At 32.6% G+C, this 24944-nt stretch overlaps 1 protein-coding gene across 2 annotated transcripts in view; it reads right to left on the bottom strand.

Annotated features, from left to right (window-relative positions):
* The window catches only part of LOC136407988 (GTPase-activating Rap/Ran-GAP domain-like protein 3), an 83991-nt gene that overhangs the window by 41449 nt on the left and 17598 nt on the right, over positions 1-24944 (bottom strand). Inside the window, exon 2 of one of the 2 annotated variants that reach the window (XM_066388653.1) lies at positions 24459-24650. In XM_066388653.1, coding sequence (XP_066244750.1) covers positions 24459-24607 — 149 coding nt within the window. In that variant the 5' untranslated portion in view covers positions 24608-24650. Of the gene's footprint in view, positions 1-9393; positions 9665-24458; positions 24651-24944 lie in introns of those variants that run through there. The other variant, XM_066388628.1, reaches the window with a different exon arrangement.

Raw genomic sequence — 24944 nt, forward strand, 5'->3', positions numbered from 1 at the left:
GTTAAAAATGTTGGTGGATCTGGAATTTCTGAATTGAAGGTGAAAAGTACAGTGGCTCGAATCTAGGTCAGTAATGCAGGTAAAAAATTAAGTTTTATGAGATTGCAAAACCCGTCCAATTCTATACGTAAAGAAAATAATGTTAAAATTCTTCCACGCTATAATCACGCTACAATCATAATGGACTGTGTTACTTATTCAAATACGTAAATCAGAATGTTGATTCTTATTCACGGTCGTCTCGGCCTACACAAATTACTTCTGGAAAACACTTTCTAACGAAGTGTCTCAAGGGAGAATTATTTGTCATTTTTTGTATATCCCTGTTTGTTTCACTTTCCGTCTGTCTTCACTTCAATATGCGTCTTAATAATATTGGGTGGTTTATTCACAAGTTCCTTTCCAGTAATTTCGCACCTAATATGTAAGGTTGTGTTAACTAAATTTACTAAGTTTCTTTGATGACTAAACTTCTACGAAGAAATAGCAAATAATTTTGAGCTGTTTGTTGTTTTCTTGGATAGCGTTACAGATATGTTTCCGAAGTAACTGGTACATTTCGATGTGAAGTGTAATAAATTTCTAACATATTTCGTTATTCTTCACTTAAAAGAGGAATTTTGTTAATCAATTTTATTTTCATTGGTAAATGGAATTATTCATCGGAAATAGAAAAACATTAATAAGGAAAACTGTGGACATTGATGCTGCCCCAAAGTCTCGGAAAAAGCACTTCAGTTGTTAAAAACTAGAATGAATTTTTATGTCTTATTCCGGTCTGGTCTCCGAGATCACTTTCTCCGGTTGACGTGAATTTTGAGTGTTGCTTTTTCCATATCTCATTTTTATTTTTCTCACCTAACTCACTTTTAATAGAACATCCCGGATATTAGCAAATTCACTAAAACAATAAAATATTGTTTCTGGGACACTCTGTAGATAGCACACAGCCCACAATATAGGCAATAAGGTTTTGACGTAGATGCACTTTTGTTTTAGATCCAGCTATTTTTGATATTTTGAATTCACTAGAAAAAAATACATTAAATTGCTATCTAGGATTATTGAATTCATACAACGAAAGCTGAAAGTACAATCTTGTTCCGCCCGATACAGTATGTACAGTATGGTTTGCCAACGTACAGGAGCCAAACGCAAAACGTAGTATCAAATGGAGTTCCATTTCAATACTGTGTTGACTCCAAAAGTGTTCAGAAAAGCTGTCATTGTGACTGCGATATGGAAATATTATATTGCTGTATAAGTGATGAAAATAGCATTTTCTGTCATTGAAACGACAGTTTCAAACGACACAAAGCCGAGTTCTCAAATTACAGAAAAGTATTTTTGTTGACTAGAACATTATCTTTTCTCCGATTATGTTGATACACGCAGTCAATGATATACAAAATCAACAAAAGAGGGTTATTCCATTCCATTACTAAACAATTATGGCACCAGTATATTAGCATCCTACTCGACGCTTCTCAAACCTGTAGAGACAGGTTATAAAACATTTAGTTTTGTCATTATTTATTCTGATTCACGTCGTGGTTCAGTCACTGTCAGCGGGTTTGAATTTTTAAAACAGGTTACTTGAATGCTTCCAGCAATACTCTCAGGAATGATGGGCCGCGTTCACCGTCACCGTCAACGCGTTATCTCTAGAGACCAAAGTTAACGAGAAGGAATATTCTCTCTCTAGAGATGAAAACCACGTTTTCGTTTAGGGTAAAGTATGATAAAAGTTGCATCTTTCCAGGATCGCGGAAAAACAGATTTTTCATGTCAATTTTGTTTTTCTTTATATAGGGTGTTTCTGAAACTTCACATTTTTAGAACTCGCTTGTCTTTTCAATTTTTAGAAATGAAAAAGAAAACAGTATACAGGGCGAGGGAAAAAGCTTTTTTGGAGCTATTCACGAGATGATTTAAAATATCTAATAATAAATAGGGTGTTGTATTAAAAAAAATCATAAATTTAACTGCGGTCTAACCTAATGTTGGGGACTAAAGTGAGATGCAACACTAACTTTTATACGAGAAAATCTGTGACACCCTTTACAATGTTTTAAAAGATGGGGAGTCAACCGATTTATAAGGGGGATCCTATGACAATTTTTAAAAATCATCCTAAAAAACCAAGAGAGTTGTGACAAATCTGTTTATATCTCCGTTCATTATCCACAAAAGTAGACTACGTTCGCTAAAAAATGTAGCGAAAATGGGATAATCTGTACATTCAATGATACCATTGGCATTGGGGTGAACAAAAGAAAGTTGGCTGTTGACTTTAACATAATTTGATACAATATTACAGATACATATTAAAATAACTGTTTTGCATCAATAGTTTCAAGTGCCATCTGTTGGAGGCAAAAGCCAACGAATAATTATTGATTTGGTATTTCATGTTACAATTTCAAACATTCTTACGTAAGGTTTTGCATATTATACCAATCGTTCTATTCTCTCTCACTTTCTCTCTCTCTCCCCATCTCCGCCCTGCGTCAAATTTTATTGATTTTCTTTACCTAGTTTAAAAGCTTCCACACAGAGGGCTGTTACGCTGTTATCTAGCTTCAAATCAATAAACCCGACAGTTAATAACTAAAACATGAATCTTTGAGATGGAGCTACACGTTCTACTCAATACTGCTGATTTATTAATTTCAATTTGTCTAAAGTAAGAAGATCCTGCTTTGAATTTATGTTTAAATATTTAATTAGTTACTTTTAAAAATTGAAAATTATTTGGATACAATGAAGTTTGTTTCGTTGCTTGGCTATCAGGATTTAGTGCATGGATAGCTTTACAATCTACACGGACAGGCTTTTCAAATCATCAGAATAATCTACAGGTTGATAATATTTCTCATGTGAGCCATCCTTTTACCATCCTAATTTTTTTTGTAGGATGCCATCGCCTGGATGTTTATTTTTCATCTCTTATATTTTTTCCATATCTACAACAGTTTTTCAATAGTTTATGAAAATAATATAGAAAACGCAATATTTTTACCCTAATTATTATCTATTATTATCAAAATTGATGTTTTAGCTATTTTAGAAATACATAAGATGTAGCTAAGTTATTGGCGTTCATCCTTCATTTATCTCTTCTATCATATGTATGTGTTAGCGATTAGTATCTCTGTTGGTAATGCTTGCTTTCATAGGGGCAGAAGGAAAAATTGTTTTCCTTCAAAATACTTCAAAAACCAAAATTAATTTTCTAGATCTGTTTACACCGTGAGAGTACTCTTTTCGTTGTACAATTTTTGTTCCATTTAATTAAATCTATTCAACAGTGTTTATGAGTTCCCCATACCGGACAACCTTGCCTTGGACTCACTGTATAGACAGGCTCACCATTCACTCTGTTTGACTTACATTTTCCCTGAACTTTAAATTGTGAAAACAGTGCACTTTCATTGGGCGAAACAAAACTTTTTGTACTCATAAATATGATTTTTTCATTCTGAACATAATGAACTTTTAAAAATCGCAAATTCGACAGATGTCTCGTTTTACTGAATTATCGACATATTGAAATTTACGACACTTGTTGGAAAAGCCCCTCTTGCTCATCATTTGTTCGTCGTGAACGTGCACGGTTTCAATCTCCCTAAAATTACAATTTAAGCAACCTTCTAATAAAATCCCTGCTTACTAGAAGGGGAAGGATACGGTATATATATATATATATATATGTATGGTCCTTCAGGTAAGAGAATTATAATATAGTCCAAAGATAAGATGTTGATACCAATCACAAACATATAAGGAAAACCAATTTCCCATCAATGCCTCAGGTTGTGATTAAGCGTAGCTGTAGGATACACGTGTTTATTGTGTTAAAGGAGAAGCCAATTAGTAGCAATTCCATAATTATTAATTAATGATGTTATGTCACAGCACATAAGATTAATAAAGCAATTAAAGCCAATATTGACATAGACAGGAGACATTAAAATATAACACTGACTAAGGTTAAGAGTTTTTTAATTGGCTTAACTACTAAAAGGAAGGAACAAAAACAGAACTTGAATAGCTTCTTTTGGTAATACTCTAATTGATGAGCTACATTATATTCAGAACAGAAATTTAATTAACATAATGATTAATTTATAGTATACCTTGAAGGGATCCTGATTAAATATATCACATCGATCGAGGTTGAGAGTTTTCTAATTATGCTTTATTTTTCACTTTTTAAGTTAAGAAGATCCGAGTGGAATCCTCACACTTTCCATTCTAAAAATAATTTTCCTTGACCTACTTTCTTTAGACTCCCTTCCTATGTTATATCTTACATGTCGGGGCAGACTTTTCTGTCACATATGCGAGGAACGTGGAACATATGAGACAAAAGCCCCTATTATTGCCCCATCTAGTAAGAAATGAAACATAACAAGGAACAATAAGATACCTCATATTTTCTTGTCGGAAACGTGGTAAAACTGAATTTCTTTTTGTTATGTTGAGAGCATGAAAGTCTGAGGTAAGGGCTGAATTAGGATTTTTACGAACACTGCTGAGTTTGTTCCAACATGTGGCATTTTCAAAAGTACCTTGAGCGAAAAAGCTAACTTTGGAAGTGGGGCATTACGTGCTTTTTAATAAAACTTTATAATAAGCTAAGTAGAAGCTTTATTACAATTTAATGTCGACATGAACATTACTATGAATAAAGAAGACTACCTAATGCACCGTTCCTGTAATACTTTGACCTCAATTTCATGAAGCGCTTGAAGTATAACAGTTTCAATTATGCACGAGGCTGATTGGAATGTTGTGAGATTCATAAAGATAATTTTTAGTACAACATGCTTTCCCGAATCCAATGAAATTTATAAGGACGCTTGAGGTTAATTTCATATACGTTTCATTTTTTAACAACTAGATAAAGTAACATAATATTATAAATAAAACAATACAGAAAAAGTATCAATGCGAATATTGTGTTTTATAATTTTGAAATAACTCAGGAGCTGAGAAATGTGATACCCCTTTGAGTGATCTCAGTGAATTTTGTTCTAATATTGTTCTGAGGAAGTAATTATTCTATTGGTTTTTGTTAAAAGACACAGTTGTGGCTCGTAGTTATCTGGCAATTATACAGGGTGAGTTTTTTAAGTGTGTCGCGTAAATATCTCTGAAGTTATGAGTTTTAGAAAAAAAAGTTTCAAATAAAAAAGGGATTATATGAAAGGGGAAAACTTTTGGCATCATCATTGTTTCGATTCAAGGTCATCTTCAGGCTCTAATCAAGGTCAACTTTGTTTTTTCAAATAGAAATCCCACATTTTTTTGACAGATTCTGATTTGTTGTTCAAAACAAACATGTTTTTACTTGAAATATTTTTTTATTCATTTGATAATTTTGGCACAAATTGACATTTTTAAAGAATTTTGTTCTAACGAAAATGCTTGCATCGATACATTCAACAGAAGAAATTTTAAAAAAACATAATTTTTAAACAATTCAATCAAATAAGTGTTCAAAATGATGTCCTTCTACTTCAATGCATTTAGCGATCCTCATTTTGAATGACTGTTGGATATTCCAATATGTTTCTGGCGGAATGTTACGGCAAGCTACTCTTATTCTTTCTTTCATGTTTTCAGCAGTTGTTGGCACTTCAGCGTAAACAATTTCTTTTAAGAACCCTCAAAGAAAGAAATCTGGAGATGTTAAGTCTGGTGAACGTGCTGGCCAGTTAACATAACCACCATGACCAATCCACTTTTGAGGAAACATTTCATCCAATTTTTCCCGAACAACTATTGCATAATGAGCTGGGTACCCATCATGTTGATACCACGTGGTCATTCGTCGATTTAGATTTACTTCTTCCAGAAGTATTGGCAAGTCATGTGCTAAAAAATCGAGATACTTTGCAGCATTAAAATTTCCATCGATAAAAAAAGGGCCAATTAAATGTTCTCCTACAATGCCACACCAAACATTTACAGTCCATGGACGCTGGTTTTCCACCTCTCGCAACCAATAGGAATTTTCAACAGCCCAGTAATGCATGTTGTGTCTGTTAACTTGCCCATGGTTTGTGAATCCAGACTCGTCCGAAAACAACACATTCGAGAAAAAATCATCATTTTGTCTGATTTTTCTTTGAGCCCAAGTAAAAAAGGTAACTCGGTTTTGAAAATCGTCATCATGTAGTTCTTGATGAAGAGAGAAGTGGTAAGGATGAAACTTATGATTTTTTAAAATTTTACAAACACTATTTTGTGAAATACCAGACTCTTCAGCCAGCTGACGAGTATTTACATGAGGATCAAGTGCAATGGCAGCTAAAATATCAATTTGATTGTCTTCATTTTCAACGACAGTCTTTGAGCGTGCTCTTTTTTGTGTTTCGACACTTCCTGTTGCTCGAAATAAACTAACAATTTTATTGACAAAAGTCCGTGACGGAAGTACGTTTTGTGAGAAACGCTCGGTATAACGCTGCACCGTTGCAGTAGAACTTCTGCCTGATTCGCCCATAAGCAAAAATAATTTCAATTTTTTCGTCTTTTGAAAATCGCACTGCCATTTTACAATATTTATCATTCTAAAACTGAATTAAAACTGTAAGCGAGTAGAACTGTGGGTCTTACTTGTTTACAAATTGATAAAACATCTATTTATTACGTTTTTTTATTCTTTCTTTATTCGACCAGAAACATTGGAATATCCAACATTCATTCAACATGAGGATCGCTAAATGCATTGAAGTAGAAGGACATCATTTTGAACACTTATTTGATTGAATTGTTTAAAAATTATGTTTTTTTTTAATTTCTTCTCTTGAATGTATCGATACAAGCATTTTCGTTAGAACAAAATTCTTTAAAAATGTCAATTTGTACCAAAACTATCAAATGAATAAAAAAATATTTCAAGTAAAAACATGTTTGTTTTGAACAACAAATCAGAATCTGTCAAAAAAATGTGGGGTTTCCATTTGAAAAAACAAAGTTGATCTTGATTAGAGCCTGAAGATGACCTTGAATCGAAACAGTGATGATGCCAAAAGGTTCCCCCTTTCATATAATCCCTTTTTTATTTGAAACTTTTTTTTCTAAAACTCATAACTTCAGAGATATTTACGTGACACACTTAAAAAACTCACCCTGTATAAGATTACTGTATTTTTGAATTACCTCGCCAAATAATTTGAGAAAAAAAATTAAAACCTTATTCTACATTTCAGTTTTTTTTCGAATATCCACAAAAGCCATCAAGCCACAATTTTAAAATACCATATTCTTGAACTAGAAATTGCAAAACTTTACCCCAATTTAATCAACCTCGTATGTTTAATGGCTACCGAGATTTCCATGGTTGAATTGCAGAACCCACACCCTATATGTTTCAGTTTCTGCAGACTTAATTTTTTACCATGCTCCCACGTCGTCAGATGCTAAACACTTCCCAGTAGAATAAAGATTCCCCTCGGCCTAAAATATGCAGTATTTTCTATCTAAAGGGAAGAAAACGACTTATTTTGAGTCATGTCTAAGCTTGTTCTTGACAACATGTTTTGATAAGCTACTTGTTTAAGTTTTTTTGACTTGAAGACGAATTTGATGCAAAACTTGAGGGACAGACGAAAGAACGAAGAAGAGAGCGAAATAGCTGACGAAATTGAGGATCTCATTAGGGCCAATCGTAGGCACAACTCAAAATAAGTCGTTTCTTTCCTATTAAATCGGAATGGATAGTTTACTGGTTATTGAATAAATAAAATTTGTACTCATGATTTGATAAAGAACTGTGTTGGTAGAAATAAAATGTCTTCAGTTAACGTGGAACTTATCATCCCGTTCAGCTGCTACTCTATAAATTATTAAATACACAGAACTTAAATATAGCTGTTTGAATTTAAAAAACAGAGACAATTCTTATTAATAGTACTATCAGGTTCAAGGCCATCAACGATAGTTAGAAGCAAATTTTTCATTTTGGTGATTTGAGTACCGAAGAGATTCATTTATGAAAGAATTCCACGGGATATTGATTTTTAAGAAGAACTTTTACCAAAATATTTTTATTTTTTTTACTTTGCTTTCTTATTATTGCTCATTTATACTTACAGAAATAGCATCTATATTACACACACGTTACAATATACTACTTTGCATGCAAGGTTTGGTATTATTATATTTTATTCTTTCCAAATATATTCTAATACGGCACTGTAAAAATACGACGGGACTGCATGAGCACCGCGAGCTTTTAACACCCGAGGTGTAAAGAAAGACAATAAATTACGAAGCAAATCTTCCACGGAAAATTTGTTCGGAACAAGGTCTACTATTCCATTCAGATTAAATCCAGGTTACATGTTTTCCAATTCCATGAAATAAAAAAATGGTGTAAAGTAAAATGAGCACAGAACGTGCCAATGTATTTTTTTACTCCGAAATGAAATCTTAAGTTACTTGAAATGAAGTTTGAAGATAGCCTATTTCATATCCATTTGAAGTTCATGTAATTCCAGTATTTTCATATAAATCAAGTCGAAAAAGGAGAAATATGCACAACAATGTTTTCGATTTATCCTAGGATTTATATATTATAGAAGAAACTTTTTTATTTATTTCTTTTTCCCATTTTTATAAAGTGATGTTTTACTTTTCTTCTATTTAAAAAAAATAATAATTGCTTTCAAAAACATATAAACAAAATAGATTGTTTCTGATCACAGCTGAATGCATTATCCATGTGAACCTCAAGTAGTTTCGTCCTTTGTGAGGTTTCGAATCGAGAAGAAATTTGTTAATAAAAAGAAAGTATAAAATGATGCAAGTTGTGGATGGTAAGAAAAAAGGACAATGTGAAGAAACCTCAAGATATTTATGCAATATCTTAAATTTTGCAATACTGAGGGCCATCAGGTCATTCAGCTTTCTTTCACTATCGATAGCAAAGTTCAAGTCTCATTGTATTACCGTCTTGTTTTGGAAACACTTTTAAAAATTAATGATTTTCATTTATTTTATAGAAAAACGGTTTTAAGTTATATAGGCTGATTGGTTTTTCTTAGAATTCTATTCGCGATCTATATGTTCTTTTATCCACTGAAATAAAAGGCAAATTGTATATTGTTTTATGTACGTAGCTTTAGACATAACAAAAAAGCGGTAAACTAATTGTACATTGCTATCAGATAGAAATGAAAAATGAGGTGCGGGACTTAAAATAAATACCTAATTACAATAAGCAGTCACGAATTGGAATAATCAAAGAGAAAAGGTTTAAAAACGTTCTATTTGATAACTAAGCCACGGAAAGTTCTCTAAATAATGGTTTAAAAACAAAATAATTGCCTTTACAAACCGAGTGACGGCTACATTTAAACTTCAATATATATAATTTACCTTCTATTGTGAAACGTCCAGTTTTGCAAACTTGCACTTCTCTTTTCTAGGAATTTGGGCTTTTCTGCCAAGGTCCTTCTTGAGGCTCGATTTCGGTCTGTCACTAACAAGGCTCGTCCAGTTAACGAACTCTTCACGTTCATTGTCGAGAACTTGTCACTGTTCCTTTTCATTTTTTCCCGTCCTATAATTCAGTCTTTCCACACACGCTGAAGTTCCGTGTTTACTTTGCTAAAACTCTTCACTCACTCTTCTGAATTTGTTTTTAAGCCTAATAATTAAAACCATTCTATTAGATTGTGGAAGGGACGCAGAGTTTATGTTGATTTTGTTGGCCGGCCAAGAGACGGAGGCTTAAGGTCAGAATTTAAGGGAACGAAAACCGCGAAGGCCCAACTAACATTGTGCTATATAGAACAAATCCTCACACGAAACATTTGTCCAAATTAAAGTTGAAAAATTTGGATATAAAAATGAAGTATACGAATTGCAATTCACACAGAGCCTGCACAAACTGAAATTGATTTGCACACATTACGCTCCACAAGGAAAGTTGTAGTTTGAGCTGAGAGCTAAAACTGACGCAATGCTGGGTTCAGAATATAAAAAATGTGGAGTTTGTCTGATAGACTTTGCTTTTTTTGGTTAGAAGTGTACTTTAAACTTTTGGTTCTATTTGTTAAGTTGAGGATGGAATACTGAAACTGGAATTAAAAATGCTAAAGCTGAGCTGAAGATGAAAAAGATCGTGAAAAAACAAATTATAATTGAAAAAAAGGTAATTTCTTAAAACGATGCCTAATGTAATTATTTTTCAAACTGAAGATTTGTACATAAAAACCACAAATCGCTCATTAACCAACTGCCGTGAATGCCTTAAACTCACATTTTACACGGATGGCATACATTACTGTTTCTGCAATAGTTAAATAGTAGATTAAATATAATAAGTTAATTGTATTATTATATAACATGATTAAAAATGACTTTTCAAAATGTAAAGTTTTGAAAACCACATTTCTTCGTAACTAATTTACGTAACTATTCACAAATATCAATATCTCCCAAATGAGGTACCTCCATTTTGTAGGAATATCATGCTATTGTTGGGATAAAATCCCCATTTCCGAACCAACTTGACATTCACGTATGAGTGCAAGTTTACCAGCTCAGATATGTTCAATCGTCACGATGAACATGTCTAGCCTACTGAAAATCCATATGGACACCAAGGACATCAACCACAAGCACGTTTCGGGCTAAATATATGGGTTAGTTTATTTGGCGATACGATCATTGGCTCATGCATTTACGAAGACAATTTGGCCGCAGATAAATTTTTACATTTTTTAATGGTCTACCTGATAGAATACATGGATAACAACATCTGCCTCAACCGTTTCAATAAGCTTTGTTTTAATAAGATAGTGCTCCGTTACATAACTCTAGAAGAGTGGTTGATTATTTGTCTGGAACAATTCCTGGGAGAGTCATTTCAAACAATGGAAACATACGTTGGCCGGCACGCTCACCAGACCTTTCATCATTAGATAATTATGGGGAACGATGAAAGACTTCATTTATAATTCTGGGTCATCGCAAGTTAAAGCATCAAAACAAGAAGAAGGGTCGTTTTAAGATCAATTGAGAACTTAAGAAAACGAATAGCTGTGTTTGGAAGTGGAGCGTGATAAACAGATTTCTTCGTAACTGTTTTACGAAAGGAGAAACGAAGGTTAATATCTCGTAAACGGTTGATAATCGAAATAAGATATGTTATTTATTTTAAAATCAGAGATATAAAAATTTTGAAAAAAAATGTTATAGAATATCCACATTACTACAATTACTTAATGTAGGGCTCAACAAAATGCCGATTTAAATGATGGGAAATTCCGACCGGTTAAGCCTAGAAAGTTTATATTTTTCTCTGGATTCGTTTTATGAAATTATTTAAATCGTTTTACATATTATCGATTCAGTAAAAAATCGATTATCGTCAGATCTAGATACTCTCTATTCGACAATCTGACTTTATGAAGACTAGAGGCACACTGCAGAATTACGAAATAACAAATGCCAGATCTCAACAAGTTTCAAACAAGTCTACCGTAGACCGTGCACTTGAAAGTATGAAATATTTATTAAGGAAGAGATAAATGAGATAGAAAATATATTAGAAGAATTGTCATTGGAATTTCATTGGAACATAAATTTTAAGAGGATGGAGCGCTGCCCTATACCGTTAGCGAAATAGTTGAATTCCTGCAACGCGACGGTTCATTGGATGAAATGGACCATTACACACTTGCTTAATAGCCCAAATTTGTCGATCATAAAAACATTTCTTGAGGGGGAGTCTACAGAGAAATTAAAACATTTGGGAAATTATGGGTAAAATTATATTTTAAATTATGCGATTGAACCATAGCAATCATTTTGTTCAGGTTAACGTCGCATACTTTCAGAGGCGTTATCAGTGCTTGTTTGGGACTTATCGGGGTCATATAGAACATTCGGAGTTTTAGTATTGGAATTTAATTTTGGTATAGGGTATACCGTCCAAGACGGAGCAGGGAGATACATTTTTGACGTCTCTTCGGAGAATCCAAAAATATCATAGAGCAATAACTCACGTGAAAACATGAGACAATACAGTAAGACAATTTGGTAAGTAAGTACCAATCAATTTCGCAATTTGAGTAACACGAGTTACTCAAATTGCAATTTGTTTCTCAAACCTTAACGAGCAATTTGCTAGTAAGCAACGAGCAAGATTCTAGATCAAATCACTTTCTGCACTGAAAATGGATATATTCGTAAAAACTGAATGTTCTGTCAGAGTAGATTGCAGATCCATCCTGAGAGTAATTAAATGTTGACTAGGAATTAAAATTGAGTTCGCTGCCGGTTTGCAGGAGAAACTTCATCAAGCGATAAAGCTTCCATCATTTAAAACGCCATTAAAGGCAAAATATGCTGTCGGACATAACGGCTTGATCAATTTACTTTCCATGGACAATCCTCGACAGCATACCGGAAATGCAAAGGGCTATATTGACTTGATTTTTTTGTGCGTGTCCATTCATTGATTTTCATTGGTACTATTAAATCAAGTTTAAATGCACCAAAAGTAATAGTACAACTTTGCCATCTTGGAGATCCTTGGGGCTACTTACGTGCGAAAATGTAGACCGCCTACATGTCCTGTGAGGGTTCTTCTGAAAAGGCCCATGTCTAAAATAAGGGCGGCATAAAACCTTAATTAATTCGGAAAATGCAAAGTGCTTCATCCATTAAAAACTTATTGGTGCTTAACACTTTGATACCTAATATTAAAACCGCACATCGAATTGTAAATGCCTAATCGTGCCGGTCTTAATAATTTCCATGAGTTTGTCTAGGTTTCGCTTCGATATAAATGACGGGCCAGACCCTATTTTAAATAATTCATGGCAAACAGGTAAGTTTATCCAGTGAGCAGATGAGCATGCGGCCTAGTTGATATAATGGAAAGTTTCTATGAGCATTAAGGCGGTGTAGATGTAACTACATGCGGGGCTTATATTGGCTCTTAGTTTAGGACATGATAATATGATTGAAACGAGTAGTCATGAAACCTACAGGTGGATTAGATAATTGTAAGGTGACACATAATTGCAATAATCAACTCAGCTTTTTATTACGTACGAGATTAATAATTATGTTAACAACATTGTGTTGTTAGCGCAATAGTGATTCAATAATGTACAAGGTGTTTGATTGTATTTTGAACGGTGTTTGGAGAAAGACATTTTTTTGAAACGAAAAAAAATTGTAAGCATAAAAGTCTTAGAATTTTATTTGAGAAGGGAGAAAATGACGTAAATGTGAACAAATAGCAAAGTAAAAAATGATCAACTTTCCCATTTTAAATGGAGCATCTCGCTTATTTTTTATTACACGAGAATAGCTTTTTTTCTAAATTAAAAAATATATACAACTCCTATATGTAGACTAACAGTTATGACTGAGATTTAATTAAAAAAAGGTAGGAGTTCTGGCTGAGCACATGGCTTTGATTGTAATTGTTTTCCCCTTTAATACGGCTATTCTATCACTTTTGACTGTTCTGTTTAATATTTTCAGTTTATTTAAATTTTAGTCGAATATCTCTCGAAAGAGTTGAAATAAAAAATACCTTTTTTCTCATATATTGAATATAATATATTATAACAATATAATTTTATTATTGTTTTCGAATTCTGTACTAAATTCTGAAATGGAAATAATTATATCAGTTGTGAATGGAGAAATCATGATTATTTCAAATCTAACGGCGTAACTAGAATGGCTTATCAAAACATCGAAAGTTAGATTGTTGTTAACTAGTTTACTTTGGCTCCATATCACTTTAGCTCAACAAAAATGAATAATTTTTTTTTTGAAAAAATTTCTTCTTTGATATTGTAATGTGTGATTCATTGCAAAAAATTGTGGATTTTTTTTTCACATAAGTATCTGCAGTATCTGCAGGCTTTCGGGATCGTGGAGTGAATTGGGGTGCTGGGTGGTGTAAAATAAATCAAAAACATAGTTGGATAATGAATAAATCATGTAATGAAACTAACCGTAACCTGAACTAACCGTAACCAAACCCACCAAACCCTGAACTAACCCAATCAAGCTAATCTCACCCAAATAAATATAAACTATCATAATTGAAAAAGGGTTAAAATACATATTTTTCAGCAATTTGTTCGCAAATATTTATAAAAGTACCACTAGCCTCTCCACCATAAACCTTATACCATAAAAAGTGATCAATGTGTTCTGGCAATAATTTTGAAGCCATGACATTACTTTTTTTACAAAATTCCTTTAATTGAGCCCAATATCCTTCTGCATAATTAATGCAAACTCCAGTTCGTGGGTCCATAAAGTTTTCGGTACGATTTACAGTTTTATATACAATATACGGTGAGATACCTTCAAAGTTATTAAGGCATTCATAGACCCTCCATTTGTCCGTTCATATCTCCATTCCGGGTCTAATGTGCTTTATAATTTTCTTCAATATGTGCTTCTTTTATCGGTTTCGTGTATAGCCCACAACCCCTCTTTTAGTTGTGATATCGACCATGACAAGGACCCCAAACCTGTGGCACCAATCGGCCCACATTAGATTTCCTTTTGGTAACTACACTTTCATCAATTTGTACAATGTGACCAATACCGCTTAATATAAATAATTCAGGGTTTTGTAACAGCTTCCACGACACCACACCTCTCACAAAACGATATTGCTTGCACACTGTTGTCGGTCTTTTATTTAAAAGTCTAGAAGCAACTCGTACTGAGACAAGACAGTATCAAAAATAAATTATACAGGGTGTCCGGATACTCCGTGTACAACGCTCTATCAGATATAGTACAACTCATAATAAGTCGATTTAACTAAACTTGCCTTAGTACAAAAGTTGATAATAACGGAGCTACAGGGTGTCAAAGTTGAAAAAGGAAATCAGATTTTCTTTAATATCTTTTGACTTCTTCAAACTAATTTCACGAAATTTTGTATTCAACGGTTTTTTGGGATGAGAAATTCAAATTTATAAACGATTTTGATGTATCTTCTAGAGGGCGCCACAAGCGACCATTAGGACACTTTTAAACCGTCAAAACTTTTTTCTGTCACAGTGTATATCAATTTCGAATAGAAAAATCTTTTACCCTATCTTTTCTGCTTAAAAAAGGTATACTTGTAAAATGTCGCTAAAGCCAACTGTTTAAAAGATATTTGCAATTTTATTAATAGATGCAATTTTTAATTCAAAGCGTTTTATTACAAAAATTTCATAGCAAATGCTCAAAATGCGCACCACTTTCTTGCATACACAAATTAATTCTTTTCAAAAAAATTAAAGTGCATTCTCTGCATAACTTCTGGCCTAGTTCTCACATCGTTAACTGTATTGAAAATTCTATTATGTAACTCTTGAATATGATCAATTGATGTCGAATAAACTTTTTATTTCAAAAAATCCCATAAAAAAAGTCACATGGCGTCAAATCTGGGCATCGTGGAGGCCATTGTACTGGAGCGTCATTTCCCCTTCCAATCCATCTCCCAGGAAATGCATTATTTAAATATTGTCTAACATTGAGGGTATAATGTGGAGGCGCCCCATTTTGCATGAAACACATGCCATCACGAAATAATTATGGTATGTTCTCCAACAAGTCCGGTAAAGTTTTTTGAAGAAAGTGCAAATAACTTTGTCCATTTAATCGATTTGGCATCACAACAGGCCCGAGAATAATATTGCCTATTATTCCGGTCCATACATTAATTTTGAATGTATATTGATAATGAACTACTTTGAGGGCGTGCGGATTTTCATTACTATAAACATGTTCATTGTGAACGTTAGTTATGCCGGATTTAGTAAAGCAAGCTTCGTCGGTGAAGAGAATTTTTTTACTGAAGTTCGGATTATGGACCTGCTGATTTTGAATAAAATGACAAAAAGCTAAACGACTTCCAAGATCGATCGGTAAAAGATCTTGTACTTTTTGGATATGGAAAGGGTATAATAATTGTTCTTTCAAAACTTCGTGAATTGTACTTTTGGGAATTGCTAAATTGTCTTATAAACGTCTGGTACTAATTCTCGGATCTTCTTCGACTCTATTTGAAATAGCTTCTTCATTACCTATTGTCCTAGTTGTCCGGATTCGACCCCCGTCGATTCTTTTCGGTTGAAAACTTCCATTTTCACGGAGTCGTCTTTCAATATTTGCAAACGTTTGATGATTGGGTGTTCGACGATTTGGAAATCTTTCGTGGTAAACTCGAACACTTTCCCGGCCATTTTTATTGCAAAATCCATAAACCAATAGCATGTCAACTTGCTCATTATAGGTGTAAGTATTCATTGTGAAAAAGCGATAGTTATTGACTTAATAAAACTTCAGTACTCTAATAACGTCAAAAAGGAACTAAGACGTGCAGTGTTATTTTCATTTGTTTACTTAAACGTCTTTATGGAAACAACAAAAAACCTAAGTTACAATACAAATAAAATGGTGCGCATTTGGAGCATTTGCTATGAAATGTTTGTAATAAAATGCTTTGAATTAAAAATTGCATCTATTAATAAAATTGCAAATATCTTTTAAGCAGTTGGCTTTAGCGACATTTTACAAGTATACCTTTTTTAAGCAGAAAAGATAGGGTAAAAGATTTTTCTATTCGAAATTGATATACACTGTGATAGAAAAAAGTTTTGACGATTTAAAAGTGTCCTAATGGTCGCTTGTGGCGCCCTCTAGAAGATACATCAAAATCGTTTATAAATTTGAATTTCTCATCCCAAAAAACCGTTGAATACAAAATTTCGTGAAATTAGTTTGAAGAAGTCAAAAGATATTAAAGAAAATCTGATTTCCTTTTTCAACTTTGACACCCTGTAGCTCCGTTATTATCAACTTTTGTACTAAGGCAAGTCTTGTTAAATCGACTTATTATGAGTTGTACTATATCTGATAGAGCGTTGTACACGGAGTATCCAGACACCCTGTGTACACTACTTTTCTTATTTTAACATGCATATGTTCAAAAAAGGATCCTTTTAAAATTTCCATTATTCCATTCAGCAAACGCGGCAATGAAATATATGATCTAGTGGAGACCAACGTCTTGCAATGAGATTGCAATATATTTTGCAGTTCCTAGTAGCACATCGCAAATTTTCATAAATAAGTCCCTATCGTTAGAGTCATCGTAAAACATCTGTGTCGGTTCGCCGTCGCTCGAAAAATTAAAAAATATCTTCTATCCATGAAATTTCCAATTTTTTTTGTTTGAACAAAACAAACAAACAAATTATTGAATAACATCATCATAAACATTATTATGAAAAAGTAACTAACTATATTCTATTTCAAAATGATTGGCAGCACAACTAATGACGTGTCTCCACCAAAACTAAATTATATAATTTAATTAAAATTTTATAAAAATTAATAAAAAAGACCGTGTGGTCGACAACTTGATGGAGACACGTCTTAATAGTCGAAAATCATAAAACCATAATAAACCATAGTTGCCCCAAAAAATATTGTAATGTAATAATGTAAATGTATAATATTGTAATGGTTGTAAGATAATTGTAATTATAAAATAAGTCCTATAAATAATTCGTTTGTCATAGCAACCGTAGTTTTTTAATCAATTTAATTACTATTGGAATGGTTTTCCGCGAACAAGTCTGGAAGTGTTAAGAATTGCGACAGACATGTAATTCGAAAAATGTTTGTTTTTGAATTTTGCATCGAACTAAATTAAAATATACGGGGGTTCCAATTTAAAATAAGAAAAATAAAACACTTTTAAATTTGAAAAATGTGACGCTAAATTTTGGAGACCCTGTACAATATCGATCATCGAAACTATTTTAATAAAACTATTAAACCATGCTTAATAAGCATCTTGAATAGTTTCTTTACATAGACATTATCTCTATTTTTTATTATTTTTTCAAGCTAGAGGCGCAAATGTAATTTTTTTCAGTTTTTAATTTTTTTCGCTGATATTATTTAACTGATCTCAACAAAATTTTAGGAATATGTAGACAATCATAGAAAGCATTTAAATGTGAAAAAAAATAGGGTGTTCCATTAAAAAAAAAAGTTCGGTATCGTCACACTTTTTTGGGACACCCTGTATAATTAGAAATATTTTCCTGGAGTACGTCCTAAGACACAGGTAAAGTATACAAAATATCGAAATCTTACTGTCAATGATAACCGAGCTATAGGAGACGGGAGGTGAAGTGCGCCACCCTGTATATAAACCGACGAGGGACGAGAGTTTTACAAAATAAAAAAGGCGATAAGGGGCAGGAGCTTACTAATACTAAATTCTCTCCGAATTCATGTAATATTTAAAATTACAAGAACGAAGAGAACGATGATTTTTTTAACCAAAATTATTATACCAATCTACACCAAAATTTTCTGCAGCTTTCAAAAACCGCATGACAATTGTACCATTTTAGTTAAAATATCACAGAAAAATTACGTTTTTATTGAGGTTTTAATTTAAGTAAATCATTTGAAAAATTGTTAATATTCTTCGACACTATTATATTTCATTCCATATTGTTTGAGTAGATTTCTTTCCAACAGTAATAAAATTATATAACGTAATGTGATGCTGAATTCAAATTCTAAACGTCAGATTTTAACTATGTTGGTACCACATTGTAGAAAACACAGATCCCAATGATGAAGTGGCTGACTACGTTCAAGTGAATCTTTTTTTGCACAAAGACGGTAAAAAGTAGAAATCTTCTATCAAAATTCCATTTTTTTTATGGAATTAAAATTTTTAAAATTTTGAAACTGCATTTTAGTAGGTACTAAATTAGGCAGCTTCGAATTTACTGGAGTTTGCATTTCTGTCGTCGCTAGAATCACCATATTGTTCATTTTTATGTGAGACATTCTGTATACGATTTTGTTATTGCTAAATTTGACAAAATTAAAGTAAACTTACTTAAATTATAGAAAAATTAAATAAAAAATACAAAAATATGACTCGTATACTAAGAGTGATATTTATTACCAGGGTAAATGTATATTTATGATTATTAACCAGTTTTAGAAGAGATCCAATAAAACGCACTTCACAGCCATTCAACTTGCTCAAAAATGGTGCCATTTTTTGAACTATTAATGGAAAAATGAACTTTTAAGACGTCAAAAACAACCTCACAGGCAATTGGTTAAACCATTGTTGGACAATGGTATCACGCATCTTTATTGAACACTTTCAAAAACTCGTCAAATTCCTTGTATCATTCATTATAAATCTTCCTTCAGTAAAATGTTGAAGTAACTGGAAACAACCGTTGCTATCAATATTACATAGGAATTTTCCCATGACACGCCGCTTTCCCAAAAGCAGTAGGTACATATACAAGGTGTCATTTTGAAAGTTTTCTAACCCTATTACCTCAAAACGGGATAGATTTTTCAAAAATGGCCAGAACACGTCGATTTTGTTATAGAGGGAAAACAATTTTTATGTAGAATTCACTGTATATCTTTTAACCCTCTACACCCTAGAGTCACACTCTCAAATATTTTAAATGGTGAAGGGGGCTAAGTAATACATTACTTTAAAGGGCTCTTGTCATTTGATACATTTGATTGTGGCATTATCAAGTTAAGTGTCTTTGATCATTCTAAATTAATTTTTCCTATTATTGTTTTGATAATGTTGAAATTAAGATTTTTTTATTCCAACTTGTCTTATAATTAGGAAATTGTTGTAATTAATCAATTTCCTAACCATCAAAAAAAAAGATGCATTAATTACTGAAGCAAACATTTGCCAATTTAATAAATTTCATAGGTCCTCGAAAAGAAACATGTAGAATATAATTTTTTTTGTTTACTTTTGTTTGTAATGGAATGATTTTTCGTTAAATTTTGATATTATCTTGCATGGAAAATATTATTTATTTACCTGGTACTGGTCGATGTTATTCAGTATTTAAATTAGAGAATTAAAATTCCTTGTGATAATTCTTGTTTTATCGTAACCAATTTTAAAAATGATATACGCAATTCAGCAAAGAACTGAGGTTATTTTTATTTATGGGTAGGAAGGAAGATGCGTAAGAAGAATGGTGAAAATGTTTAATGCTGGAAATCTTAATTCTAATGTGAATCATAGACAAGTTTTGGACTTATTAATTTTTTTTTGTTATGTGCTGAACTTGAACCGGCGAACAGCTATTTTTTTGTTTGCAATTGAACCCATTTCAATAATTTTTTACTAAAATCGGTTCAATTGAAAACAAAAAAAGGGCTATTCAGCGTGTTATAAATAAAACTGTTCAGATAGAGATTCTGGAAACCTTCGTTGCCGAATCCAGCAATTTACTGCGTACGGTCGCACGTCAAACTGGAATGCCCATGAAACTGTACGAAAAGCAGTGAAATTAAATAAATTTCATCCTTACAAAATTCAAATTCTATAGAAACTTTATAACGACGACTCTGATAGAAGAATCAAGTTTTCCGACACCATGTCCAACTTGATTAGTAATAACCAAATTTTTTTAACAAACATTTGCTTCAGTGATAAATGCACCTTTTTCTTAATGATCGGGTCAATAAATAAAACTGCCTATGTTGGAATAACGAAAGTCCCCATGTTGTTAGACAGGGTGCTACACAGTGCCCAAAAAAAATCTATGTTTGAGTTGGTATTCTCGGAAATGCCGTTATAGGAGCTTTGTTTATTGAGGAAAACTTAGCTGGAGAGCTGGACTAAAACTTACTTGAAAACGTAATTGATCCTTTCATAATAACTCATTTGGAATATCAAGTTAGTGGAAACATATTGCAAGAACACCAAATGCATTTTCAGCAAGATGAAGCTATATTGCATTATTTTCGCCTAGAGCGAAAAAGGTTGGATAACAGATTTCCCGAAAAATGGATTGGTAGAAGGGGACTGACAGAATGGTTTGGAAGATCATCAGACTTAACGCCTTTAGATTATCTTTTACGAGCGCACATAAAATCGGTTATTTACAAAACCTAGCTTGATAACATTGAGGAATTGAAATGAAGAATCCTAAAGGCAAGCATGGCTTTGCAGAAGCGGTATTTGAAAATATCAGAAAAGAGTTTCAAAATAGTCTTTATTATTGTTTGGAAAATAATGGAGAATAGTTCGAACATCTAATAAACTAATAGTGTTAAAAATAGAAACGTCAATTCTGAATGTTTTTTTTTTAAGAATAAGAAAAATTATTTGTTTTATAATGTAAAACGGCCATGTAGAAGTTTATTACAACAAATTCCTAATTATAAGATATGTTTGAATAAAAAAATCTTAGTTTCAACGCTATCAAAAAGCACTAATAGCAAAAATGAATTTAGAATAATAAAAGACGCCTAACTTAATAATGAAACATTCATATGTAAAAAATGAAGTACCAAAATGTAGAAAATGAAAAGCCCTTTAACGTGATGTATTACTTAACCTCCTTTACCATTTAAGATATTTGAGAGGTTGGCTTTTCAGGGTAGAGGGTTATAAGAGGCGTAGTCAATTTTACATAAAAAATGTTCTCCCTCAATAAGAAAATCAACATGCTCCGGTGATTTTTTAAAAATGTATTCCGTTTCGATATAACAGGGGTGAGAAATTTTCAAATTGACACCCTGTAGTTTTTAATTTTTTGATGAAGTTCCTAGATGATAATCAAAACCTTTAGTGATCTCAGTTTCAGAATAACATTTTTGCACTGTTAAAAAATGTCAAATGGTACTATACATTACTCGAACTTGAAACAACTGTACCACTGTACTTAAGCACATTCACATATTACGTACAACAGATAATCCAATCAAACTCGCCCGTATTGTCGAAGTGAACTGATCTAGATCAAACAGCGTCTTGTTGGGTTTATTAAAAATGTTACAAACATGGCGCATGGGAAGCCCGACTCCATCAGGTCTTTTATGGAATGTGCTTCTGCACTAGTAAGCACAAAAGCGGAAGAATAATTAATATCAGGGCTGATGGTTTTGTTTTAAACTTGATTTCAGTCGTGAAAATTTTATGTAATGACTTGGCAAGATTAATAAAAATTTTGCAAGCTGGCTAATTAAGATAAGGAAAATACAGTTAGAGAGAGTAGCGAAAATTCGGTTGCACAGATTCGAATCAATCTTCATGAAATTAGTCGAAAAAAAATCATGAGTCCGGCTCGTTTTATATGAAATATGTATTTACCAACGTTATTTGGACGTCCTCTTTACACCCTGTGATTTGCAATATGATCTTTGGGGACACCGGTGTACACTGTCTTTTGACGTCAAACAATTAAAACATGACGAAATTTTCAGATTGTCAAAAAAGTAAAATAAGAATTCGAAAAAATTTTGACGATGTTGGATGCCGTTTTTTAAATTTGCCATTTAAATTATACAGGATGTTTCATGTTTTAATGCACAAATTTTTGTTAGAATACGTGATTAAAGTTTTTGCATTAAAACCTGAAACTCATTGTATACATCAATTATTGTAGCCAATACAACAGAAAAAATATTATAGTAGTACTGTAATGTAGCTCATTCTGACACTGGAAGCAATATGTTAAAGTAGTCACAATTGTTTCGAATTACATAAACAAATTTGTCAGGACCAGACAGAATGTCAGATTTGTCATTTCAAATGGAAATTTAAGGTCCAGTTTTGCTTAACTTCAAGGTGCATATTACCAAGTACTATTTTAAACATGAATTCACTTACATCGTTGAAACTTACAGCTTCATTATCTCTGTTAGACGTTCCTCATTCTCTCTAATTGGATCATTGTTTGATATTCTCCAGTTTGTGCACCTAATTCTTGCACCTTATTAAAATCGTCCATTTTAAAATAACCAACGTTAAATTACAGAATAACAAACACTCTCATTTCATTATTAAACTTTACTTCAACCAATATTTGGGGGATTTTAAATAATTCAAGGCCGCATCTTCCTTAATTTCTTTTTTGTCTCCTCTCGTTTGCAGGGCCCGTTCTCAAGATAATATTGGAATTTTATACAAGTTGCCGCAGATTTTAGCTTAGAAGTACAACCATTACCGAGGGATGTATTTTACATAGAAACGTGAGGCTGGGTATTAGGCTATAACGACCTTAATTCGCTTTAAAATGCAAATAATAAGAGTTGATTTTCATTCGAATATACGCGCAATTAATGGAAAAAACAACCGTAAGTTATATTCTGAGACTTTAATTATGGGACAAAATCTGCGCAGGTATTTTTTGCAAACTTTTATTTGGAAAATGATGGAGACGAAAAATTCAACGATAAAACTCTGAGATCACAGGTTCAGAGAATTTTTCTTAAAAATTGTTCAGTTAAAATCAATCGCTTAAAAGCAAAAAAAAACCTCATAAAGCAAAAGGTCTTGGGGTATATGACAAGATTATTTTACTTATTGCATTAATTACGAATAAAATTTCGAGAACATTTCTAATCCAACTAGTGACGGTAGTTTCACGGTGATTAAACACCTTTTGCTACAACTTTTGCTAACATTTAACAGCTATAAAACAGCTCCTAGATATTAAATGTGGTTTTTTGGGCGAGTTTTAGCGAGGATGGTTGCATGCTATTTTCGCCACCGGTAGCCATAAATATATGCATATTAAGATAAGTTACATGTTATCGGACAATGTAATTTAATAGAATTATTCTAAAATATACGAGTCAGTTGGGGTCTAAAAAATCTAAGGGCGGTCTTATCGCTCTGAGTTTTTAGGAAAAACTGGAGAGGGTTTTATCAGTGTAGTACTGTTGTGATTGGTTGAATTTGAAATTTTCTTGAAACCCAATAGGTTGTTTAGCGTCAAGAAAGAAATAATTTCGGCATTCACGCTATAATTAATAGCAGAATAATAAGTACTACATATTTTTAATTGAAACGGTAATGAGTTGTAATATTCACTTGTAAGAGGGTTAAATTACATTACCATAATTTCTGTACTTCATATAGTAGTTATCGGGAATTACAAAACTTTTCGGAGGTGCGGTTATACGGTGAGTAGACTAATCGGCACCGGGAATTAACCGGGTATGACCGTATTTCACATAATGTAAGGACACCTAAAGCGAAACAACCATGTTAGACCCGAACAAGCCTAAGATAAAACATTCGATTGAAGAAAAACAAGAAAATACTTCATTGTTTAAGCTCAATTTGCAAATTTGCAAACAAATGGGTGTTGTATTTAAGGAAACAAAATTGGCCTTGAAAGGTCCTTTAAATGACCTTTAGTAAACATTTGCTTGTGTGCATTAGACGTCCCTTTTTATAACAAGCAATGTTTATTTCAAACTTTTTTTATTTTAAAATTAGTTTCGGAGATAATCGCTTTTTTCACTTTAAATGAAACACTTTGTATAGTATTTTGTTCCACCGCAAGACAATTTCGGTAGTTAGTGTTTACCCAAATCTTAATTAGTGCCTTAGAATTACGACATACCTCGAAACGCTGTTCAGAAATTCGGGCCATGCTAAAGTCAGCAGAGAATCCCTTACAAATAGTTCCCAGGAAGTGAGGTGGGATTCGCTGAAAACTCTTTCCGATCGTTGTAATTTAGGTCGTCCAGCTCTGGCTTTATTCTCACACATTTTCGTTGCTTTATGTCATTAGGGCTGTTACGAAATACATTTCCTATAAAAAAAAATTATATGATATTATTTAGCTTTTGTATTATCCCCAGTACTGGAAAATTTGACTTACAGACGTCAGGCAGTCGTTGGTACCTATATGAAACTTTTATAGAAAGTGAGACACAGAATTGTTTTGAAAGGTGGTCTCTGGAAACGATCCATGGAGATTTCCCTGTATTATGGTCTGACAAAAAATTGTCGGATATTAAGTGAAACAATTTCTTTAATTACTCCTGAATCCCAAAAAGGCCCTCAAATCCGGCCTAATTATTACTTATTGCATTGGTTTTCAAAT

Source organism: Euwallacea similis, chromosome 1 (assembly GCF_039881205.1).
Source record: "Euwallacea similis isolate ESF13 chromosome 1, ESF131.1, whole genome shotgun sequence".
Classification (NCBI taxonomy): domain Eukaryota; kingdom Metazoa; phylum Arthropoda; class Insecta; order Coleoptera; family Curculionidae; genus Euwallacea; species Euwallacea similis.